Source organism: Falco peregrinus, chromosome 12 (assembly GCF_023634155.1).
Source record: "Falco peregrinus isolate bFalPer1 chromosome 12, bFalPer1.pri, whole genome shotgun sequence".
Taxonomy (NCBI): Eukaryota; Metazoa; Chordata; class Aves; order Falconiformes; family Falconidae; genus Falco; species Falco peregrinus.
Genome location: NC_073732.1, coordinates 29780084 through 29799788, shown reverse-complemented (window position 1 = coordinate 29799788; position 19705 = coordinate 29780084). Strand labels below are relative to the sequence as shown.

General features: G+C 40.4%; 1 protein-coding gene across 3 annotated transcripts in view; it reads left to right on the top strand.

The window, feature by feature from the left end:
• The first annotated feature begins 6295 nt into the window (after positions 1-6295).
• RNF13 (ring finger protein 13) overlaps positions 6296-19705 on the top strand; it is a 44357-nt gene continuing 30947 nt past the window's right edge. For 2 of the 3 annotated variants that reach the window (XM_055817041.1, XM_055817043.1), the window contains exons 1-3: positions 6296-6437; positions 13078-13205; positions 16052-16132. In XM_055817041.1, the coding sequence (XP_055673016.1) occupies positions 13092-13205; positions 16052-16132 (195 nt within the window). In that variant the 5' untranslated portion in view covers positions 6296-6437; positions 13078-13091. The remainder of the gene's footprint in view (positions 6438-13077; positions 13206-16051; positions 16133-19705) is intronic. The other variant, XM_055817042.1, reaches the window with a different exon arrangement.

Below are 19705 nucleotides of genomic sequence, written 5' to 3'. Positions count from 1 at the left end.
GGCTCGGAGGCGGCCGCGGCGGGGCGGCGCAGGGGGCGGTCCGGGCAGCCCGCCGCGCAGGAGCCGCCGCTCTGTCAGAAGCGGGTACGCTACCGGCTCGGGAAGCCGCGTCGCGGGGGGCGCCCGCAGCGGGCAACGCGCCCCTAAGGCACCGGCCACGGCATTGCCCCGCTACAGACCGCTCCGCCCGGCCCGGCCTGCCTGCAGCAAACGGGACACCGCCGCGGCGACGGCGCCTCTAGCCACAGCGGTGCTGTCCCCCCGCTGAAGGCCGCACCCCTACCACGCTAAACAGAGCCCCGCCAAGACAAAAGGACAAGGTTCTGAATTACTGAAAACATGCGTAACTTCTCGTGAATCTTTTTTCTCTTTCAGGGTATAGTTCGTTTTGTTAAAAAGGAAGGCAGGTCATTTTTTGAAGGCTTTGTATTAGGACAGAATAGCGTTTGGAAAACGTGCATGGAAGAATGTTTTACCGTACTGGGTTACCAGACGGCAGCACTGGCCTTTCCTCAGGTCACGCTGTGCTCTTCCACGGGAAGGGCGGTCAGGAGCTCTTCCCAGCTATCCCACGTATCTAGACGAAATGCACCTGCCAATAGGCACGTTCCGGTGCCATTATATGTCCAATTTCTAAACTCATACATGACCACAGTTGCATCTACAGGAAATTTTTTGCAATTTTATGGCTGGGAAATGGGTATGGTACAAGTTTCTGCAAGGTCACTGGGGCCAGGGTTCTTACCATGAGTTTCTCATGAGAAGCTAACAACCTAAAATAGTCTGGTCTTGCTAAGTTTGTCCAGCATTTCCATTCCCCCTCCACCCCACCCTGCTTTAAACATTCACCCATGCTGCTGAGTGCTCTACTTAATGATGCTCAATAGATCTCAGGACCAAGACCTACTGCTATGGAAAGATCTGAAAATATACTATGGATTCATTCCCAACCATTTCCTTACTCAGCTCCAATGCTTTCCAGGAGCAAGTCCAATATTACAAGCACAGGTATCAGAGACTGACAAATGTAATACTTCAGCACGTGTTCTTTGAAGATTTTAGTGGAGAGCTTGACATTACTTCTTAAAATCATAAAGGAGAAAGCTGAGGTAATGATTGTGAATCAGTGTGAAGGGAATGTAATTTCTTAGTCATCCTCACAAATTCAAACAACTTCTGGCGGTGTACTAGGATTGCAGATTTTTGTTTCTAGTTTTTTGATTTCAAGCATGACCTTCCAGCAGATGTTCACCCCCAAAGCAGCAAAGTTTCTCATCAGCTCATCCAAATAATCTTATTTGTCAAGTCCTTCTATATATCTGACCTGTGCATTCTGCAGACAGTCCTTGTCATATTTTTTCCAAGCTACAACATAGATTTTTGTATTCTTCACTTGGTGCCTCTACCTGAACTTGGAAAAGTATTACTTAGAGAATCACAGAACAGTTTGGGTTGGCAGGGCCCTTAAAGCCCACCTAGCTCCAGCCCCCTGCCCCGGGCAGGGCCACCTCCCCCCAGCCCAGGTTGCCCAGAGCCCCGTCCAGCCTGGCCTTGAGCCCTGCCAGGGACGGGGCACCCACAGCTGCTCTGGGCAGCCTGGGCCAGCGCCTCCCACCCCCACAGCACAGAATTTCTTCCTAATATCGCATCTAAATCTACCCTCTACTTCACTCAGGCTAGGCTATTCACTGGTACTGCTGAACAATAATTAAAGAGTCTTTATTTCAGATTAAACCAGTTTCTGGTTGGTGTAACCAGAAGCTGAATCAAAGCAAAAAAAACCCCACCAAAACCAAACACCAACCCCAAACACCCTAAACCCCAAACAGTTCAGAAACTAACTGCCCTTCTCAGTTGCCAACTCACCCAGCTCTTCCAGATTTCAGTCATTCATCTGAATTCCTTCTGTCCTTTGCCAATTTTGACCCCTGCTCAGGACCTCTGCTCAGCTGATGATTTGATTTACCTTAGCAATTTTCAGTGTCCTGCCAACAGTTCCTCTCTTACCCAGCATCAGCCCCTAAAAGATTATATTCTGCCTTCATAACACTTTCCACCTGAGAAACACACAAGATCTTAAAATATTGCAACTCTGAAGTAAGAAAGAATATGACCTCCAATTACAGATGCGAATACCAAAGTGAGGAGAAACTTATGTATACTGCAGAATAAATTAACCAGTATGATAGTCCATGCTACTATAATTAGACCATTTCTAGGACTTGAACTAAAAAGTTTTAAGAGTGCAGACAGACCTGGGTGGTTTAGGTAAGCTTACATATAATGAGCACAGCAGTCCTCTCACTGCATTGGCAATTCTGATTTCAAGACATCCTTTCCCATTTTCCAAAGTGCATTTAACCCCTGCCATAGAATATATTACAATCTCCAGAAGAAAAACTGATTGTGTAACATAACTCCCTTCCTAGTAAGAATAAAATTTGGTTTTAGCACTTTTAACATGGTCTGTTTTTATGATTACTATTCCTTGCTGTTATTAATACATCATCTTTTACTCTCCATTTAGTTTCTCATTGCTGGTCTGAAGGATGCTTTATGGTGACAGATCATCTTTGAATTACAGTAAGACTCATGGATATTTGTATTTTGAAAGAGAACCAGGGAACTGTGTTTGGAAAGCCTATAGTAAATCACACATTTTCCTGCTGTCTTCGGTTCAGTGGCAAGTAAAGATAGATGTTCTAGAAGATACTCCCTTTAAAGCTACCATAAATAAAATGGAGGTTCAGAGTATTCTCCCTAGCAACTCTGCTCAGGCAGGTCTCAACCTCATCTCTCAACCTTTTACAGCCACAATCAAATGCAACCTACGTTGGCAGACCAGAGCCAGTATTTGAAAGTGAGTGGGACCTCTAATTAACTGACAAACTATCAAAATATGTTTTTACAAAGATCAATTCCTTCATGGCAATAACGGAGATCCTAATGGATGTAATCTTTGTATTTGTTTACCAAGATATACAAGGAATCTCTATGCAAGTACCAAAGTTTGGTGGATCACTATTAAGTTTTTTGCAGGAGACTGCCATCTTCTTCTACTCATATTTCAGATCAAGTGACTCCAAAACAAGAGATCAATTCTGTTGTCTCTTCTCTTGGCCAATAGTTTGGCTTTGCTGTTTAGGATTATACATCCTTCTGCCCTAGAAATTCCGAACACATATACATACCCTGGTAGAATTACATGTAGGCACTGTCTCCTATCAGCAGGCTAGTTGACCAATTAGCCTTACAAGAGTTAAAGCATTAGCTAAAATAATTTTGAGAAAGATACAAATTTTACTTGTGTACATTTCTAAAGAAGATATACATAATATAGTGAAAAACTTTGGAGGATTTTTTCCTCCAGAAAACAGTACAGAATTGAATCCTAAACAGGACAGTTTATCTTTTATTTTTAATCGTCTTCATACAAATGTATCTCCATTATGTTTGGAAAACTTTTTTAAGCCTGAAGTCAGAAAACCCCTGGTTTACCTTGAGGAAACGTGTGTATATGCATGTCCATATTTTAAGAACACAGTACAGTAACAGACTGTGAAATCCTAAACTAAAGCTGATCAGAACATAAGTTTAAAGTGAGAAAAAGGAATATAAATAGTACACTTGAAAAGTAAGTATAAAAATTATGGCAGAAGGTAAAAGAGATATAAATCAGGGGAGATGACATGCATAAAAAAGGGAGGAAAAATTCCCTGAACATCTATATGTACAATAAGTGAACTACTCTAGCAATTTTGATAACAGGCTCAGAATGGCAGCTTGTTTCCTTCATGCCATAAGAGCATCAGCAGGATAGTACAGAGAAATAGAGTATACATGGCAAGGAAAAAGAATGAAGAAAAGTTGAAGACTGGAAATATAAAGTGAACCAACGAGTAATATGAAGATATTATCTACCTAACTGGCATGCGCAAATTTCTGGAAGGATTTGCTCAAAAGTAGGCTTTTGTACTCATGTACAATCCAGCTGCAGAGCTGTGATGCTCTCCACTGCCACAAAACTGGTGGGATCCATCTTTGTAAGGCATTTTCCTTTGCAGTCATCCTGTTCACTTGGGAATCCTATGGTATGCCACATAAAAAAGAAATACTGTTTGAGCATGTAAATGCCCTGTATTAGATATGACCATTTAAAAATAGCCCAAGCGTGAGTTCAGAAAATTGACAAAGTTGTCGAATACTTCTAACATTCCAGGAAGGAAAAACAGTATATGCAAGGGCTATCTCTTCTAACTTGTGTGAACGATGTTAGCTCCCCAGTTGGCCTCAAAATAATAACAGCAGATAGAGCTGCTAGAGAAAAATCCATACCTTCTAGCAATGCTGCCCACAACCTCACAATGAAACAGGGGAAAAAATTCCAGATAGTATCTCCCATTATTGAGACGAACTTTTCCATTCATCCTCTCCTGATAGAGAAGATTGGTGTCATAAACTAGAAAACATATTATGTTTTCAGGAGTTCCCTTCCTTTTTCCTCAGTCACTAGATCTCCCAGTACAGTGGTACTGCTATCACAGAAAAATGCAGAGCTGCAAACATCCAAACATTGACAGAAGCTGCCAAATGAATATAGAAGGTAAAAGTCCTGATTTACATGTAGTCAAGTATTACAGCAACGAGCAACTAATAAATTCATTAAGTATTCCTGCATATAGGGGGAAAATGATTAAAAATCACAGTGTTTTCTACATCCTTGCTTCCCAGTGAAACAAAATTGGCCTGAGAAATGCCTGTTCACTTACTAGTTAACTCCCCACCACACCAGCTTTGAAACTTAGCAGCCAGCTGGGCAAAGGCAACATGTTTCAAATACCAGTTAAGTTCCTTACCTGTTGTGAAGCTGGTCAAAGGATAAAAATTCACACTGTTTCCAAGTGGCTGGTCAGACAATCATAATTCTAGTCTACATGTGCTTTCTATGTGGATAGCAGATCCTATATCTTCCCCAGAGAAAGTGTTATGGTAAGCATGAAGGAAAAGAGTAATTAAAGGAAGACACACATTGGTGTAGAAATAAACTTCAGAGAAAGGCTACATGATTTTTTTACATAAATATTGTTAAAAGCAAGGCATACCTCACATTGAAGGAAAAGGACTTTCGCTCACTATTTGCTTAAGTATGAGATACTATCAACCCCTGAAGGTTACGAAAGTGGTATATGGCATAATATAGCAAGTACATTCATTATCACAGAATTGTCGAATCATTTAGGTTGGAAAAGACCTTTAAGACCATCAAGTCCAATCGTTAACCCAGCACTGCCAAGCCCGCTGCTAACCCGTGTCCCTAAGGGCCATGTCTATACGTCTGTTAAATCCCTCCTGGGACGGTGACTCCACCACCTCCCTGGGTAGCCTGTTCCAATGCTTAGCAACCCTTTCGGTGAAGAAATCTTTCCTAATATCCAGGTTAAACCTCCCTTGGCAAAACATTAGGCCATTTCCTCCTGTCCTACCACTTGTCACCTGGGAAAAGAGACCGACCCTTACCCCACTACCTTCCTTTTCCCTCCTCCTCCCGTCCCGTTTACTTTTCATGCCTAGCTTACATTTCTCAAGTGTGTTTTTTTGTTTGATTTTGGTCCCTTTAAACACAGAGTTGGGCTAAAGTTAGCGAGAGGGGTAGACCCCTCCTTGCCTCCCAGACTGCCAGGACTCGACGCTCTGGTTGCACAGTGTGCTGGGCTCCCGCCAGGGCCGCGGCGCGGGCGGGAGGTGGCTGCGGGGGCGAACGGCGGCAGAGCACACAGGCCGCGCCTCAGTAGGCTCCGTACTGAGGTGACGGCAGGGAGGTGGCGGCGGGGCGGGCCCGAGCTGACCCCAGTTACCTTCTTCCCCACGTACCCCGGCGGCGCCGCCCGCTCTGCCTTACGCTAACCCCGAGCTCGCAGACGACGGCAAACTTTGCCCAAGCCGCGTTTCCGCCGCACTCGATGGGCTGAGAGACCGCGCCGCGCCGAGCGCCAGTATCGGAAAGCCGCGACAAAATACGCAGCTACAGCCCAAACGTTCCCCAAGAACCCGCCGCCTGCTGAGGCTGCTGAGGCGGCCTAAGAGGCGGGGGAGGGGCCGGCCGGCCTCGCCCCGCCCCGCCCCGCCCCGCCCCGCTCCGCCCCGCTCCGCCCCGCTCCGGCCCAGCCGCGGCGCGCGGCCCCTGGCAGCCGCAGTGGCAGCACCTCCCCGCACCCCGTAGGCGGGGCCGCTCGCCCGCGAAGCCCGCCCCACGTCACGCGTCGGCGGCTGAGTGGCAGCTCGGGCGAGCAATGGCCTGCCCCGGGCCGGAGTCTCTCTCTCCGTGCGGCGGTGGGGCGGGATTTCCGCCGCGGCCGCTGAGGGGACGGAGCGCGCTATGGAATCGGCGTAGGCGCGGCCCTCGGCTACCCGCGCCGGGCCCTGTGCCGGGCCCGCAGGTGAGGGCCGCTGGGGCGGGGGCCGCTGGGGCGGGCGCGCGGTCGCCGGGACCCTTTGGGTTTCTTTCCAGCTGCCGGGCGCCGTGACTTCGTGGCGGTCAAGGAATTACTGGGCCTGTCGCTCAGTTGCGCAGCGCTTATTCGCCTCCACCCTTGGAGGGGCGAGGCGGCGCCGCCCGCCCGTGCGGCTCAGGCGGAGCTAGGGCCGGCCTCGACGCGGTCTACCTGCCTGCCTGCTTCCTTGCTCCGCGGGCCGTCGCTGGAGCCGGCGTCCAAGGTCTTCCTCGGAGGAAGGGAGGGGAGGACGGTGGGGCTCTCCCGCAGCATCGCTTCTAGGCTGGTGGAAGCTGAACCCTCGCTCTGGCATTTCACTGCGCTGCCCGGTGCGTGGTTTCTTTGAGGCTGGCTCTGCACTGATTATATCCCATACTGGTTATGGTTGGAAGATAATGAGTAGCACGGAGCCTGGCTTGCTGACAACCAAATTGCTACTAAAAAAATGAAAAAAAAAAAAAAAAAGAGAGGAGTAGTTCTCCCATCTTATCGGACCTGAATGATGAACTTTCTTTGTGCGCATTAGTTTTCAGTTCTGTGGATAGGTCTTGGGTGGAGATTCGGGTCAGCGATGATATGATGACATCAGACTGCAGAAAGCTGAAACATGGGGGCTTTGGGGGATACGTTTGAAAACTATTGATATTATCTGTTTAACTTTCGTTCATTCTGTGCTTGTGGAATGTTGGAAGGTACAGCCTAATCTACCAGAATATTTATAATGTTGTCACCAAGTTTGTGGCAGGACAGAGTTTATGTTTATATGATTTTTTTTTTGTGATTGCTGTAAGTACTGCAATTCTATTTGGCACTAAAATGGAATTTAAGTTTCTTTAATACATTCAGTTTTTTTCACCAATGTGAGGGGAAGGAGCTGTTTTCTTGAGACTGTTGAAGTATGAGCGTAAGCATGTGGATGAGGAATTGCTTTGTGTTGTCTTCCAGTATGAAATATGTTTAAAGCTAATTGAGATATTTACATAGACTTTGTGGAGCTTGGTTTGTGGCTAGTTGCCAGAAGCTCTGAATGTTCGTATCTGTGTCCCAAGCCATGTAATTTCTTCATGACAACTGTCTTAAGCGTGCTCCCAAGGCTTGTTCATTTTGGCAAGTGTGAAATGGGTTAGTTATCTTTCATAGGATGCAGAGGCTGTATCCAGAAGAATGTTTTCTACTGAAGTTGCCTCTTCTAGTCTGGGAGTCAGTGTATTGGTGTTAAAAAACCCCACTGTGTTTCATAACCCCTGATTATTAATGCAAACAATACTCTTAATGTATTAAGAGGTAAGCAAGGTGTTCTTAGTGTCTAATACAGCAGATAGATGCATCTATTGTGTTTTGTCAGTTCTGTATGGAGCTTATTTAGTCATCCTTATTTTTGAGTGAGAAGGGATATTTTTCTTTGAAAGTGTACTTGGCAACATATTTTCTGTTGTACATACAATGATAGTACTGCTGCCTTATTTTCAAGGGCAATACCTTGTCTGATGCATCCCAAATTAGTGCATTTACTTCACAGTTGCCTTGTTGCTTATGGCTATGCTGTGATCCAGCATGCCCCACACTTTTCCTTCCTCAGTTCTGAAGTGGTGATCCTGTTCAGTCCTGTGACAGAGGGATGTAGCTCCACAGGCTTAGTTTGTTTTGTGAGTTCTAGTGGGAACTGGAAAAAAAAAACACCCCAAAAAACAAACAACTTTCAAACCATCCAAAGGAGAAATGTGTCTGTTCACACTGGAAAACTAGGTGTAAGGTACTGAAGATCAATGGAGAGTCAAGTTTAACTTTTTTGTGTGGTTTACAGTATAGTCTTTAATTACATACATCTGAATTTCTGTGTGCTCTTAAGCTGCCTTGTTCAATTGACAGTGTTGTCCACAAATGAGCCATGGAATTTCAGAAATTGTAAGGCTTTTTTTGCTTACATTTGAGGCAATAGTTCTGGGGTCCAGAAGAATCCGTATATATGTAAATCCTTGACAGGGAAGACTGCGTGGTGTTTGCAAGTGCATACGTGTTGGTTCAAGGACAACTTTAATTGTGCTATTTTCTAACCTTGCTCAATCCTATTTTAATTCTTTCTCTGTGTTGTACGTGCTGAATTTATCGTGTTGGTTAAAACAATGCGATAGTTTCAAAGATATTGCTGCTTCTGTCATAGTAAAAGTGATTGTGTTATTTGAACGATTGTTCTTTATCCTTCCAGTTTCACTGACATCCTCTTTGTTAGGGCAGGCTGATGAGAGAAACTGGTGAATCTTAATTTAGAGATAAAACCCCCATGAATTTCATAATTCTTTACAGGTTCCTTTGACTGTAACTTACGTTCTGCTAACCAGTTGGAAGTTTCACAAAGCATCATATGTCTTAATGACTAAGTCAGAATCATGAGAACTGTTCTTGAAAGTTTCAGCTGTTTCCTCCCATTAGTAATAACAATTTTTAATTATCTTCACGTTTGCATCAGTTTAAATCAATTCTAACTCTCCAGTATTTAATTAAAGTTGAGGACATCAGATCATGGGACAATGCTTTCTGCTTAAAAAACCCATGAAGGATGGGACAGGAAGACAGGAATTCTTAGGTGTGTCTTGATCCTGAAAGAGAGCATAGTAGTTTTGGCTGTGATTTCTTGATGTAAGTCTGCGAGGTTACAATTCTCAGGATGAAATACGTATGGTCAAATGAAAACAAATCCACATGGAACCATTTAAATGAGAAGCCTCAGCTTGGAGGTTTTCATACGTAGTCATACAAACAACTTGGGTTACCTAATTGAGTTTAATTGTTTATGAAGTATTTCTGATTCCTTCAATAGAAGAAATTAGAGGAGATCCAGATATTCTGATAATATTATTAAGCACGTGCTATCTACTTATAAAACTTGTCCCTAAATTACTTTAACTATTACAGCAATATTGGATCCAGTGTATTTGCTTTTGTTTTAAGTTACCACTATTATAATTTTACGTTATTTCAGGTAATTTCTTACTGTGAGACGAGAAGAATCACTAAAGATAGATGGTTGTCTGTGGACGAAGCAATTCTTTCACATTCAGCGATGGCAGTGATTAGAGTTCATGCTGGATATGGCACTTAATTGTTGCTTGTTTTGTAGCCTGAAGTAGGAGGTGTAGTGGGTCACATGGTTTTTGTTGAATGTGTTGGCATTCTGATTGTTGGATTTTTTTAGCTTGGTCACGTTTAGGTGTGAGTTTTCATGAGGGGAATACGGTAATTCGTACTTCTGTGTCCTTAAGAGATTGCCTGCACATAATCATGTTATAGCTAAGCCTGAGGGGAACCTGCAGTTCCTCTGTAGATGTCTAATCATTGTCTGTCTTAAGACTGGATTATGACTGTAGCAACAGTACAACAAGAAATTGTCAGACATGACCTGTCAGTGGAGAACAGGTCCCAATCTTTGGCATTAGGTTGTGGTTATGCAGTGGAAGATTTAGAAGTGAGAACACAGGGGGAGGCTCCTCCTGGCTGCTGCTTATTAATAGTGACTGCCACCATTCTCCTGGAGTATTCCTAATGCCAGATGTTTTCTGGGAATTAATGATGATCAGACTGTGCGCTCCCCTCTTACTACATCCCAAGTTAGAAAGTGAAAGTATGTTGTGGGAGGAGGCTCAGTTAGGGTAATTCTCCATTACTATTCCTTGTTCTAGAGGGATTTTGGTGTTAAGATGGTCCTCTTAACAGAAAAACAAAAAGTTATTTGTTTAAGCACTAAAATGTATTACCTCACTCAGTTTTCTTTGCAATAAACTTCCTGTGTGAAGAGTTCTCTGTCATTCTTTTTTAAGACCGTGTCCAGCAGATGAGGAGTCCCTCATCTAGGTGGCTCATAATGCAGAATCCCGCTGACTCTTCCCCCTCACAGCTTGTGTGCTTGTAGCTGTTCCACTGAACTTGGGTAGTACATTCAGACTGTAAGAGCATGGCACACAGAAATGAACTATGGCTGTTACCTCCAAAGTTCTGTAGATGGAAGTGCAGCTATTAAATGGTCTAGGTTAGTACATAGTTAAAATGTGTTCTTTTAAAATGCAAGTTTAGAAAATGTCTCCAATGTCAGTATGCTTATAAAGGCTCATAATATGCTCGTATAGATTAAGTGTATTTTTGTGACTCATGCACAGAATTGTAGAACATGTTATACTAGCACTTTAAAATTGTACATTGATGCTGACTTCTGTTTTAATAAAACTGACAGAATATGACATTTGAGGAAAAGAAAGAGAAAGGGTTAAGTCAGTGAAGAGGTAGAGAAAACAGATGCTGGTTTAAATAGGGGGGGGGGAGGGGGGAGCCTGGGGTGGAGAGAGGCATTTTGTGTGTTTTGGATCACACAAGGCAGAAGCCTCTACATGTAGGTTATGAGAGATGGGGGAGAAGATAAATGGGCATCTGGCCAGGATTCTTGCCTAGTTCCACATCTTTCCTCTCTGGAAGTCTCTATCCCTTTGTCAGCGAACTATTCCTCCAGTTCAGATTGCATTTCTCAACGATGCAGATTAAGGCTGTCAACTCCCTACATTACTGAAAGCTGTGGAAAGTATACCTTACAGGAATTTAAATCCCTTTAAAAACATCAGGAAATTTCTAAGGGGTGCAAAAAGTATTAAAAGGTACCGTTTATGTGGAAGTTCAGGGACTCAGAAGTGAGGAAATACTACTTTTGTGGCTACTTGTGCAACTTCAGTTTATCCATTTGTCCTTTTGTGTAGAAATGGCTATATGGTTTAATAAATCACTTTCTCATTTTTCCCCTACTGAACCTTGCTTCATTCAGTGTGTGTGGCGTGCACTGAAAGGTGTCATTTGTGTGGAAGGCTGAAACTTATTCCTCTCCCTCGCCCAACCTCAGATTTTGGATTCTTGATTTTGCCGTTTAGCTACTAGAATTTTTACTGTCATACTAGTGTGTATTAATGTAGTTACCTCTTGTTTGTATAAGAAGCTGAAAGACCTGCACTGGATTTAATGTCCATGGTATTGAGCATTTTAAGCTAAAGCTTCGCAGAGACACCACTTACTACTACATTAAATGTGCTATTTAGCAAATGTGGCAGATTTGTACCATGTTGTTTGTGTGTTTGTGGATTGTGAGAGCATAAATTGGAGGGTCCTGTGATAAATATGGAGGAAGATGGTTCTTTACAGACATCCAGTAAATTCTGTAATTCTAAGGAACAGCCTTTTTCAGTCATAGAAATGATATTTCAACCTGCATCATGTTTGTTGTCAAGACTGGGACTCTTACTGGTGCCTGAAAAATAATTATTTGGAAAAGGCAAGTGGAAAGTAATCTGTAACCAGTTTCAAAGAATACTAGAGTTTCTAAATGAGCGGTGCTGTGGATCGTTATCTTGAGTGCTAGCTTTTGCCTTTGCTGGAAAGAATTAAAATGTTCAAAATTTAAATGTTTTATCATTTGTTGGGCCAAATTTTGAGGTTTCAAGATATGTATAATTGTAAATTGGTTAACTTCTGATACGAGAGATTACAGAATGAAGTCTGTTACCATTGTAGTCAGTGCATGTGTTAAATTTGAGAGGAAGTTCAAAGTTCTGTTCATGCAGGGTTTTTTTTGTGTTTTTTTTCTTTGGTTGGGGTTTTATGTTGTTGTTGGTTTGGTGTGGTTGTTGGGGTTGTTTTGGGGTTAACATGGTACTCTGACTTCAGTAAGGGTGCAGGTATCATTGCTCATACAAGGAGGGCATTCAGGCCCTTAATTTTTGTTTTTAAAACATTTAAAAAAAATCTTTGTGTGGCAAAGATAAAATGTTTGGTTTGCTTCCTCCGAAGCAGACTCCTCACTTTTTTTTTTTTTTTTCCACATTTTCCTTAATGATAAATCGGCGGTTTCAAACAGTTGCCGTTAGGAAACGTGCTCCCCTATTTCCAGGGAATTTATTACCAGAGCAGAATTAACTTCCTTTTAATGTCATGAACTTGTGAAATGTATGCAAGCATACTTTACACAGTACTTGTGTTGGTTTTTTTAAAGGTCTCAGAAATGCACACACTTCACAGGAGACTAAATCTGCTGTCCAGACCATGAGTCACATTCACGTTCAAGCACTTGTGATTTTCACTGAAGTTGATAGAACTACTTTGAGTTTGTTACCTGGGGGTATCATGCTGGTTTTGCAAGCGTATACTGGGAATAAATGTTTTTAGTAGAATTACTCTAGGCACACGAGTTATTTTGCTTATTTGGATATATGTTAAAAAAGCGTTGATTACGAACATCTAAGGATGTTTAATATCATGTGAATGTTCATTCCTTTATCTGCTTGCAATGCTGTGTGTTGCCTAAAGTTTTTGAAGTGCTACTATCATAATTTTATGCATATATTCCCTTGGAGATTATGTGCTCTTAGAAACAGGGACTTCTATGTCTGAAGTAATTGTGTGGATTAAAGAGTACTTGTTTCTCAAAAGTAAACATACAATAACAATTTGCATGCTTCTTTAGGAGAAAAGTTTTAATTGATTAGTTGAGCCCAGTGGAATTACAGAGGAAAATACCTAGTATATGCCTTGACCCCCTACTTTTTTGTTGTTGCAGGTATTAAATAAAGTATGCTGTTATCAATAGGAATGCTGATGTTGTCTGCTACTCAGATATACACTATTTTGACTGTTCAGTTGTTTGCTTTCCTGAATCTTTTACCTGTGGAGGCAGATATTTTAGCAGTAAGTATATTTTTCTACATAGATGAAATCTCTGTAAAACTTAATCTTCTTTTAAACTTCTATTAATGAATCAGTACAGTAAATGTTATAGCAGGTTGCTTGGAATGGAATTGCCTTAATAGTTTAAAAAAACAAATTGTAAATTTTCAAATGAGCTTACAGGTGACGTGTGCTCAGATATCATGACAGTGAAAGCACTGAATTCCCTTAGTCATTTAAAAAGTTCTACTCTGACCATATATCCTATGGCATGTTATAACCTCCTTAAAAAAAATTCCATGATCATTTGGCTTAGACAGCAATTTAAATTTTGGTGATGGGTGCCGTTTTGTAGGGTAAGTGTATTTAAGTAAAGTAAAATAATCTTCTGTGGCTGGTATAGTTTATGTACATGCTGGAGGCCTTGTCAGTAAAGTTTTTTTATATGTTACACCTAGATATATTTTTTAATAGCTGTTAGGAATAATATTTTTGGGTGTGTAGAATTTGAAATGATAAGGCTAATAAACAGTATAATCAATATAGGGTCAGTGGTAAAAGTTGCTGCTGGGCTATTTATTACTGATTTTATATTTTATGTAGCCTTATGGAGGAAGTTATATGCGTCTGTAGTACAGAGCTTAAGCCATTGAAATAATTAAACTTAAGTATTGTAGTCTCTATAGTTTCTGCTAGTTACATTGATATCCAGGGGAGTTGTTAATACCATATTAATTATAGGGGCACACAGTGAAAACCCCCTGAAGCTAAATGTTAAAACAAAAATACTTAAAAGTTTGTGGTAATGTGGGTTGATGAATACAGAATTATGTTATTTGGATCTTTGGGTTGTTACTATTATATTACTTTTTTGTAGATAAAAAATTTAAGAAACAATGCAGATAATTGCTTTGTTATGGAACTGACATCACCATTGTATTGTGAAATTTTAAACTGCCTTTCTACTGTAAACCAGATTTTCCCTCCTCCCTTTCATCTCCCATCAAGCTTGTGCTTCCTTTTTTCGTAAAAAAACCCTAATTTTCATTCTTGCTAATTCCTGTCTTAGAAAAGATATTTTAAAACCCCCACAAAACAAAAAGCCTCCCCAGCCTCAAAAAAAGGGGAAAAAAATAGGCATTTTTGAAGTTTAATTTCTTCTATTTAAGCTTCTCTGTGTGGTATTCTACAGTGATTTCTATCTAAATATTAATTGTCATTTATTCTTGCATATTGGGAAGTTACAGATCTAGTCTAAGAATATTTTTGAAGTAGGAAATAAGAGATGAACTTATTATACTGTGCTGTGGAATGCTTAAGAGATACTCAGAAGAGGGAATGTTTGCACACTGTGTCACATGGAATTGAAGGCATGCAGATAGCGTATAATCTTGAGAGATTTCATGGTTTAATTGCCTGTTGGGGGAGCAAAATTCCAACCAAAGTTTTGAATTTGCCAATGAAAGAAATTCTTTAGTTCTTTGTTATTGTTATGCTTCTGTGTTCTCATGTAGTTGCAGCCTCCAATGAAGGATTATGTTTGTATAAAGTGCTGTTACGTGTATACGAAGCATCACTGGTTATTTTTTAAATCCGAGATAAAAATGAATAGGTTTGTATCTGAATCCTCGGTTAAGTTGGAGCTTCCTAAGTGATTCAAGTGAAACCTTACTGCAGCACAAGCTCAGGAAGGATGTTTTGAAGAAGGTAGATGAGTGAATAGTGAGGATGGAGGAAGGCAGCAGACTGGTGCAGAGCTGTGTTTTGTGATGGTAGGATGGATGGCCAGGAGGAGGGGCTGTATGGAGCAGATTGATTACACAGAACAGAAATGCTTACTTGAAACCTAGCTCCATTCCTGCTTCTGCCTTCAATTTTATTAAAGTTTGTGGGGAGGAAGCACCTTCAAAAGAGTTAAATCATGGTAGTGTTTTTCTTTGAGCTATAGTTTGAGTTCCCCTGTCTGAGTCTGGCTGTTAGACGTCTTGTCCCTCTGAAATAAACATGCTCTTTACTTGACTGTTCGGTATGACAACTGGATGATACAATGAATAGACGAATATTTCTGAGTCACTAAACTATTTGATAAAACTTATCAACTGATGTGCATTCCAGTCAGTTACTGTATATTTCACAACTTTTGCAGGAAAATAACTTCTTGTACTTTTAATGACAAAAATTTTAGCACACATAAAATTAGCACTTTTTTGTATGGATTCTGCATTGGTTAGGCATATCACAGAGCTACAAAAGATGAAAAAGAAAAGGGAAAGCAAAGCTTCCACAGATTTGAAGTCTTTACAGTACTCCTCTGTTTTGAAAGGAAAGCTTATTGTTGGTATAAAACAAAACTGTAGAGATAGTTTACAGCTGCTAACCTGTATAGGTAGCAGGGAATTGAGAAGGGATAATAGATGGAGGCTATTCTTTGCCTACAGCAACCCACCTGTTAAAAGCTGTTCTTCCCTGTGCGCAAGTGAGTTCAAAGTGAAAAAACTGAAAAGAACACCACCATCAAAAAAACCCCCACCCGCTCATCACAGTTTTGGTTTTTTTGGGTGATTTGTAGTTTTTCTTCTGCAAATATGACTGTATTTGAGTTGTAGGCAGTAAAAAGAAAGATTTAATATACAGATGATTTAGCAGAAGATCTGTAACTTTTTTGTTTCAACAACTGGATAAGCATGTTACCGTGTGGGTGGAAGACAAATGGAAGAAGCAATCTTGTGGTTTTATTGACATGGTCACAAGAGGTCCTATGTCTGCTATATTTTTTTAAGATTAAAATATTTGCAGTGGTGTTTATTTCTTGTTTTCAATTTCTCTCATTGCAAACCTGAATTTTCTTTAAAATTTATTTCTCTTAGTATAATCTTGAAAATGGAACCCAGACCTTTGATGATCTACCTGCTAGATTTGGCTACAGGCTGCCAGCAGAAGGCTTGAAGGTAAAAAAAAAATTAAAATCTGATCTATACCCTAAAAAAATATATATGTGTATATATATTAGGACTGTACCTGCTGAACACTTCTTCTGTAAGCTAAAAAGGAAAAGTTAAATGAATATAGTACTGAGGAAAAAATAAATATTGAACTGATGAACCTACTGCTCAAGCAGAACAAATGTTTGATATGAACCATTGCCTGTGAAGGGGAGATTCCTCTCCTAAAGACAAGAATTTTGGTAACCTGACCTTTTGTATGTAAGAGGGAATTTGTTGAACATTTTTAATAACTAACTAAACAATGGCTGAATGATGGGAATCTAAGAAAGTAAGTTTGGTAGACCATTGTTTTCTCCAAAGTTGGTGGTGATATGATATGATGTCAGTTACCTTACACTGGAGCTGGTGGATGCCAGATTGAATTATTTGTCTTATTTAAAAAAAAAAAAAAATACTTGGAGGACTTACTGTCTCTGTAGGTTTATGTATTGGTGAGCCCCTTCACGCTGTAAAATGCAGAAGGGCAAGAGGGATTATATTGCTTGCATGTGGCCCATATTAAGAGTGCTGTGTAAAGGAATTGTAGCTTGTTTTCTTGGGGAAAGTACAAGAAGTATTGTCAGTTTGCTTCCGTCCTTGCATTTCTTTAGTAACTGAATGGAAATGTGCAGGGAATGTGGGTCTACCTTAGCTCCCACAGGCAGTGCCACAAAGCTGGTGGCTGTATAGCAGGGTATTGACCATGTGCCCTCTCTTTAGAGTTTCCTTTCAAGTGCAGCCTGCAACGGTTAGTAGATGAGAAGTTCCCCATTCTCCCTGTGCTCCTCTGAGGCCTGTGTTGCACTAATACTATTTTTTTGTACTCTGTTTCATTTATGTGGGCAAAATGCAGGTAGTACGTATACACGTTTTAGTTAGTTACCAGTTACAGTGTCTTCACTCCAAATAAAATCATACTGGGATAGGAATGCCATGATGTGACTTGCAAACTTGTCATAGGACTAATAGCAAAAGGCACTAGTAAGTGATTATATATAGAATTAGCAGAAAAAGTACATTTGACTTAAATTTTTTGAAATTTTGTTAATCCAGTTTTCTTTGATACATAACTAAAAAGAATGTAAATATTATACCATATTCAACTGTAAAATGCAGCTAGCATTAAGAGAAGACAGAAGTAAGATTTTGCAAATGTTGATGGAACTGGAAAGAGAAAAGTCATGTTGACGTATTATGCAAAGTGATTAACGTGCAAAAAAATATCAAAGATGGCTGTAACCTGGGGAATACATATGGGGCTTTATCAGTATTTTGCACTAGATGAGAAATTCTGAAGACCCAATGTCTTCTGAAATACAGTAACAAGACAGTTTTGTACACTGGGATAATTCCTTTTCCGTGTGCCTGGTGTGATTGATACACTTGGAATGCAGTAAGATGTGTAGAATGACTGAATGAAATTAATAGAAGGGAAATGACATTAAAGGTGAAATGGGAAAGAACTATGGGAAAGTTAAATAACTGCAGCTTCCATAGGCAATGATGAGAAGGCATTGTCTATCTACTTTTTCTGAACTTCTGCTAAGGTAGTAGCTGTCTGTGTTCTTGTGGCAGTAGTCAGTAACTGGTGTAAAGACAAACTCACTTTTATCTGTGTAAAATAAGAAGAGGTTGAAAATAAATTATTTAAAAATTTTTATATGGTGACGTTAACACTGTAAACCAGTGTCATAGTCCTGCTGCTTAGAAAAGTATTTAAAAGCTAGATGAATATCCAGTTCAGTTACAGTCTTCCCATCCTCTGAGGTAAGTTTTTTTGCTGAGATATGTAGCTGGTGCTTGTTGTCAACTGCTGGGTGAATTCCAAAACAAGGGGCACACACTGTGTTTTTGTTGATGTAAGATGCCTATGCAATGACACGAACCATTCCCTTTCTCTAGGATTACATTCTTGTAGTCAGTGGTAGTAAGTTTGTTTCAGATAAAACATTTTTTCAGTTCCTCTCATGTAGTTGAAGCGCTCATCTGCAAGAAAGACAATTTAGTTTAGCTGTCCAAATAGTGCACTATTTGTGTGAAGTTCAGGTTTCGTTACTTTTTTTTATTGTGGAAGTGGCTACATGAGTCAGTCTCGTGGCAGTGAATTGGTTGACTGTCACTTTAAACAGTGTTTGAGTAAGTGTTTATGACTGAGATATGTATGTTTTTATTTTGTATGGAAGTCCAAGCTGTAAATATATTTAGGCAGACCACCTTCCAGGTGCTTGTGAAGGGGACTGCTATCGCTTACGCACCTATGGAGACTGTGAATAGCACATGAGGTCAGAAAGCTGCTTTCCTATTCATCCTGTCTGTAACCTGTATGGCTCCAAAATCTGGCTTTGCAGCATCGTTGATGTTACAGTGTTTGTCAGTGAACAATATGCAAAAAATGAAGCTGATGTGAAGGTACAAGGTTGGATTACTTTTTGATTGCGTGGTGTTCTTTTAATCTCCAAGGGGAATAAATTGCTGTAAAAATTCCTGTAAGTCAAAGAATTCCTCTGCAAATGAAACCTCAAGAAGTCTTCATTTTCATGCCCAGTGGGTTTTATTATGGGGAGAAGTGGTGGTAGAGCTGTATAGTTGTTTACAAACTATATTGAGAAACAGAGGGCGATTAAGTGATTTGCCCAAGTAGTGAGCCAATTTAATACATCAAAAATAGATATAAGGAGCTTTGATTCTAACCTTTTTAACTGTTAGACAGCTCTGTGTCTTAACTAAGGTAGATGCCATTACCTATGTAGAAATAATGAGTTTTAGTCCTGATATAATACTAAAACTTTTTTCTTTGCATTAAAATTTTGATTATTTATAGAAAATGGTATGATATTGGTTGCAGTAGGATGAAAATGGTTTACTTTTTCAATGCTTATGATTAAGGTTAATTAATATGCAAGCTGTAAAACACAGTTTTGTCAGATTCTATGGTAACTGGTGCCAAAACATAAATTTAGGTGTTTGCTTTCTTTTTTTTTTAATTTTACTTTTTTGATGGCTGGTGTGCTCTAGGCATAAAGTAATCAGTTGTTTGTGCCTGTGTTCTTAGAATAATAGCTCCTCAATTAAAGGTGTTTAAGAACATATGGCAGCATTAAGAAAAACCCAGTCTAGTCATAGTTAGCCTTTGGCTTCCTATGTATGTATTAACTGTAGCATGGTGGTGTGTGATCTGTGTACAAGTTCTCTGTAGAATGTAGCTGTTTCCAGGCATATCAATTGAATGCTTTGTGTGAAACTACCTAACATAAGTAGCATTTGCTATATGAATAAGGGGAACCTTAGGGACCTAAATTTGACTGTCAGTAAATGAGTATAATTTTCAGTCGATATTGCTTTTAATTGTTAGACTGTGTAGTATTGTGCCTGTCACCACAAACTTCGCAAGGAACAGATTGCTGGTGTAGCTTCTCTGCCAAAAGGGGTATTATCATTACAAAAATCTATTCTCAAACCAAAATTACTTCTCTCTGTAGGTTAAACTTTATGAATAATATGTATTTATGGATAAAATATAAGATTATATATAAAAAG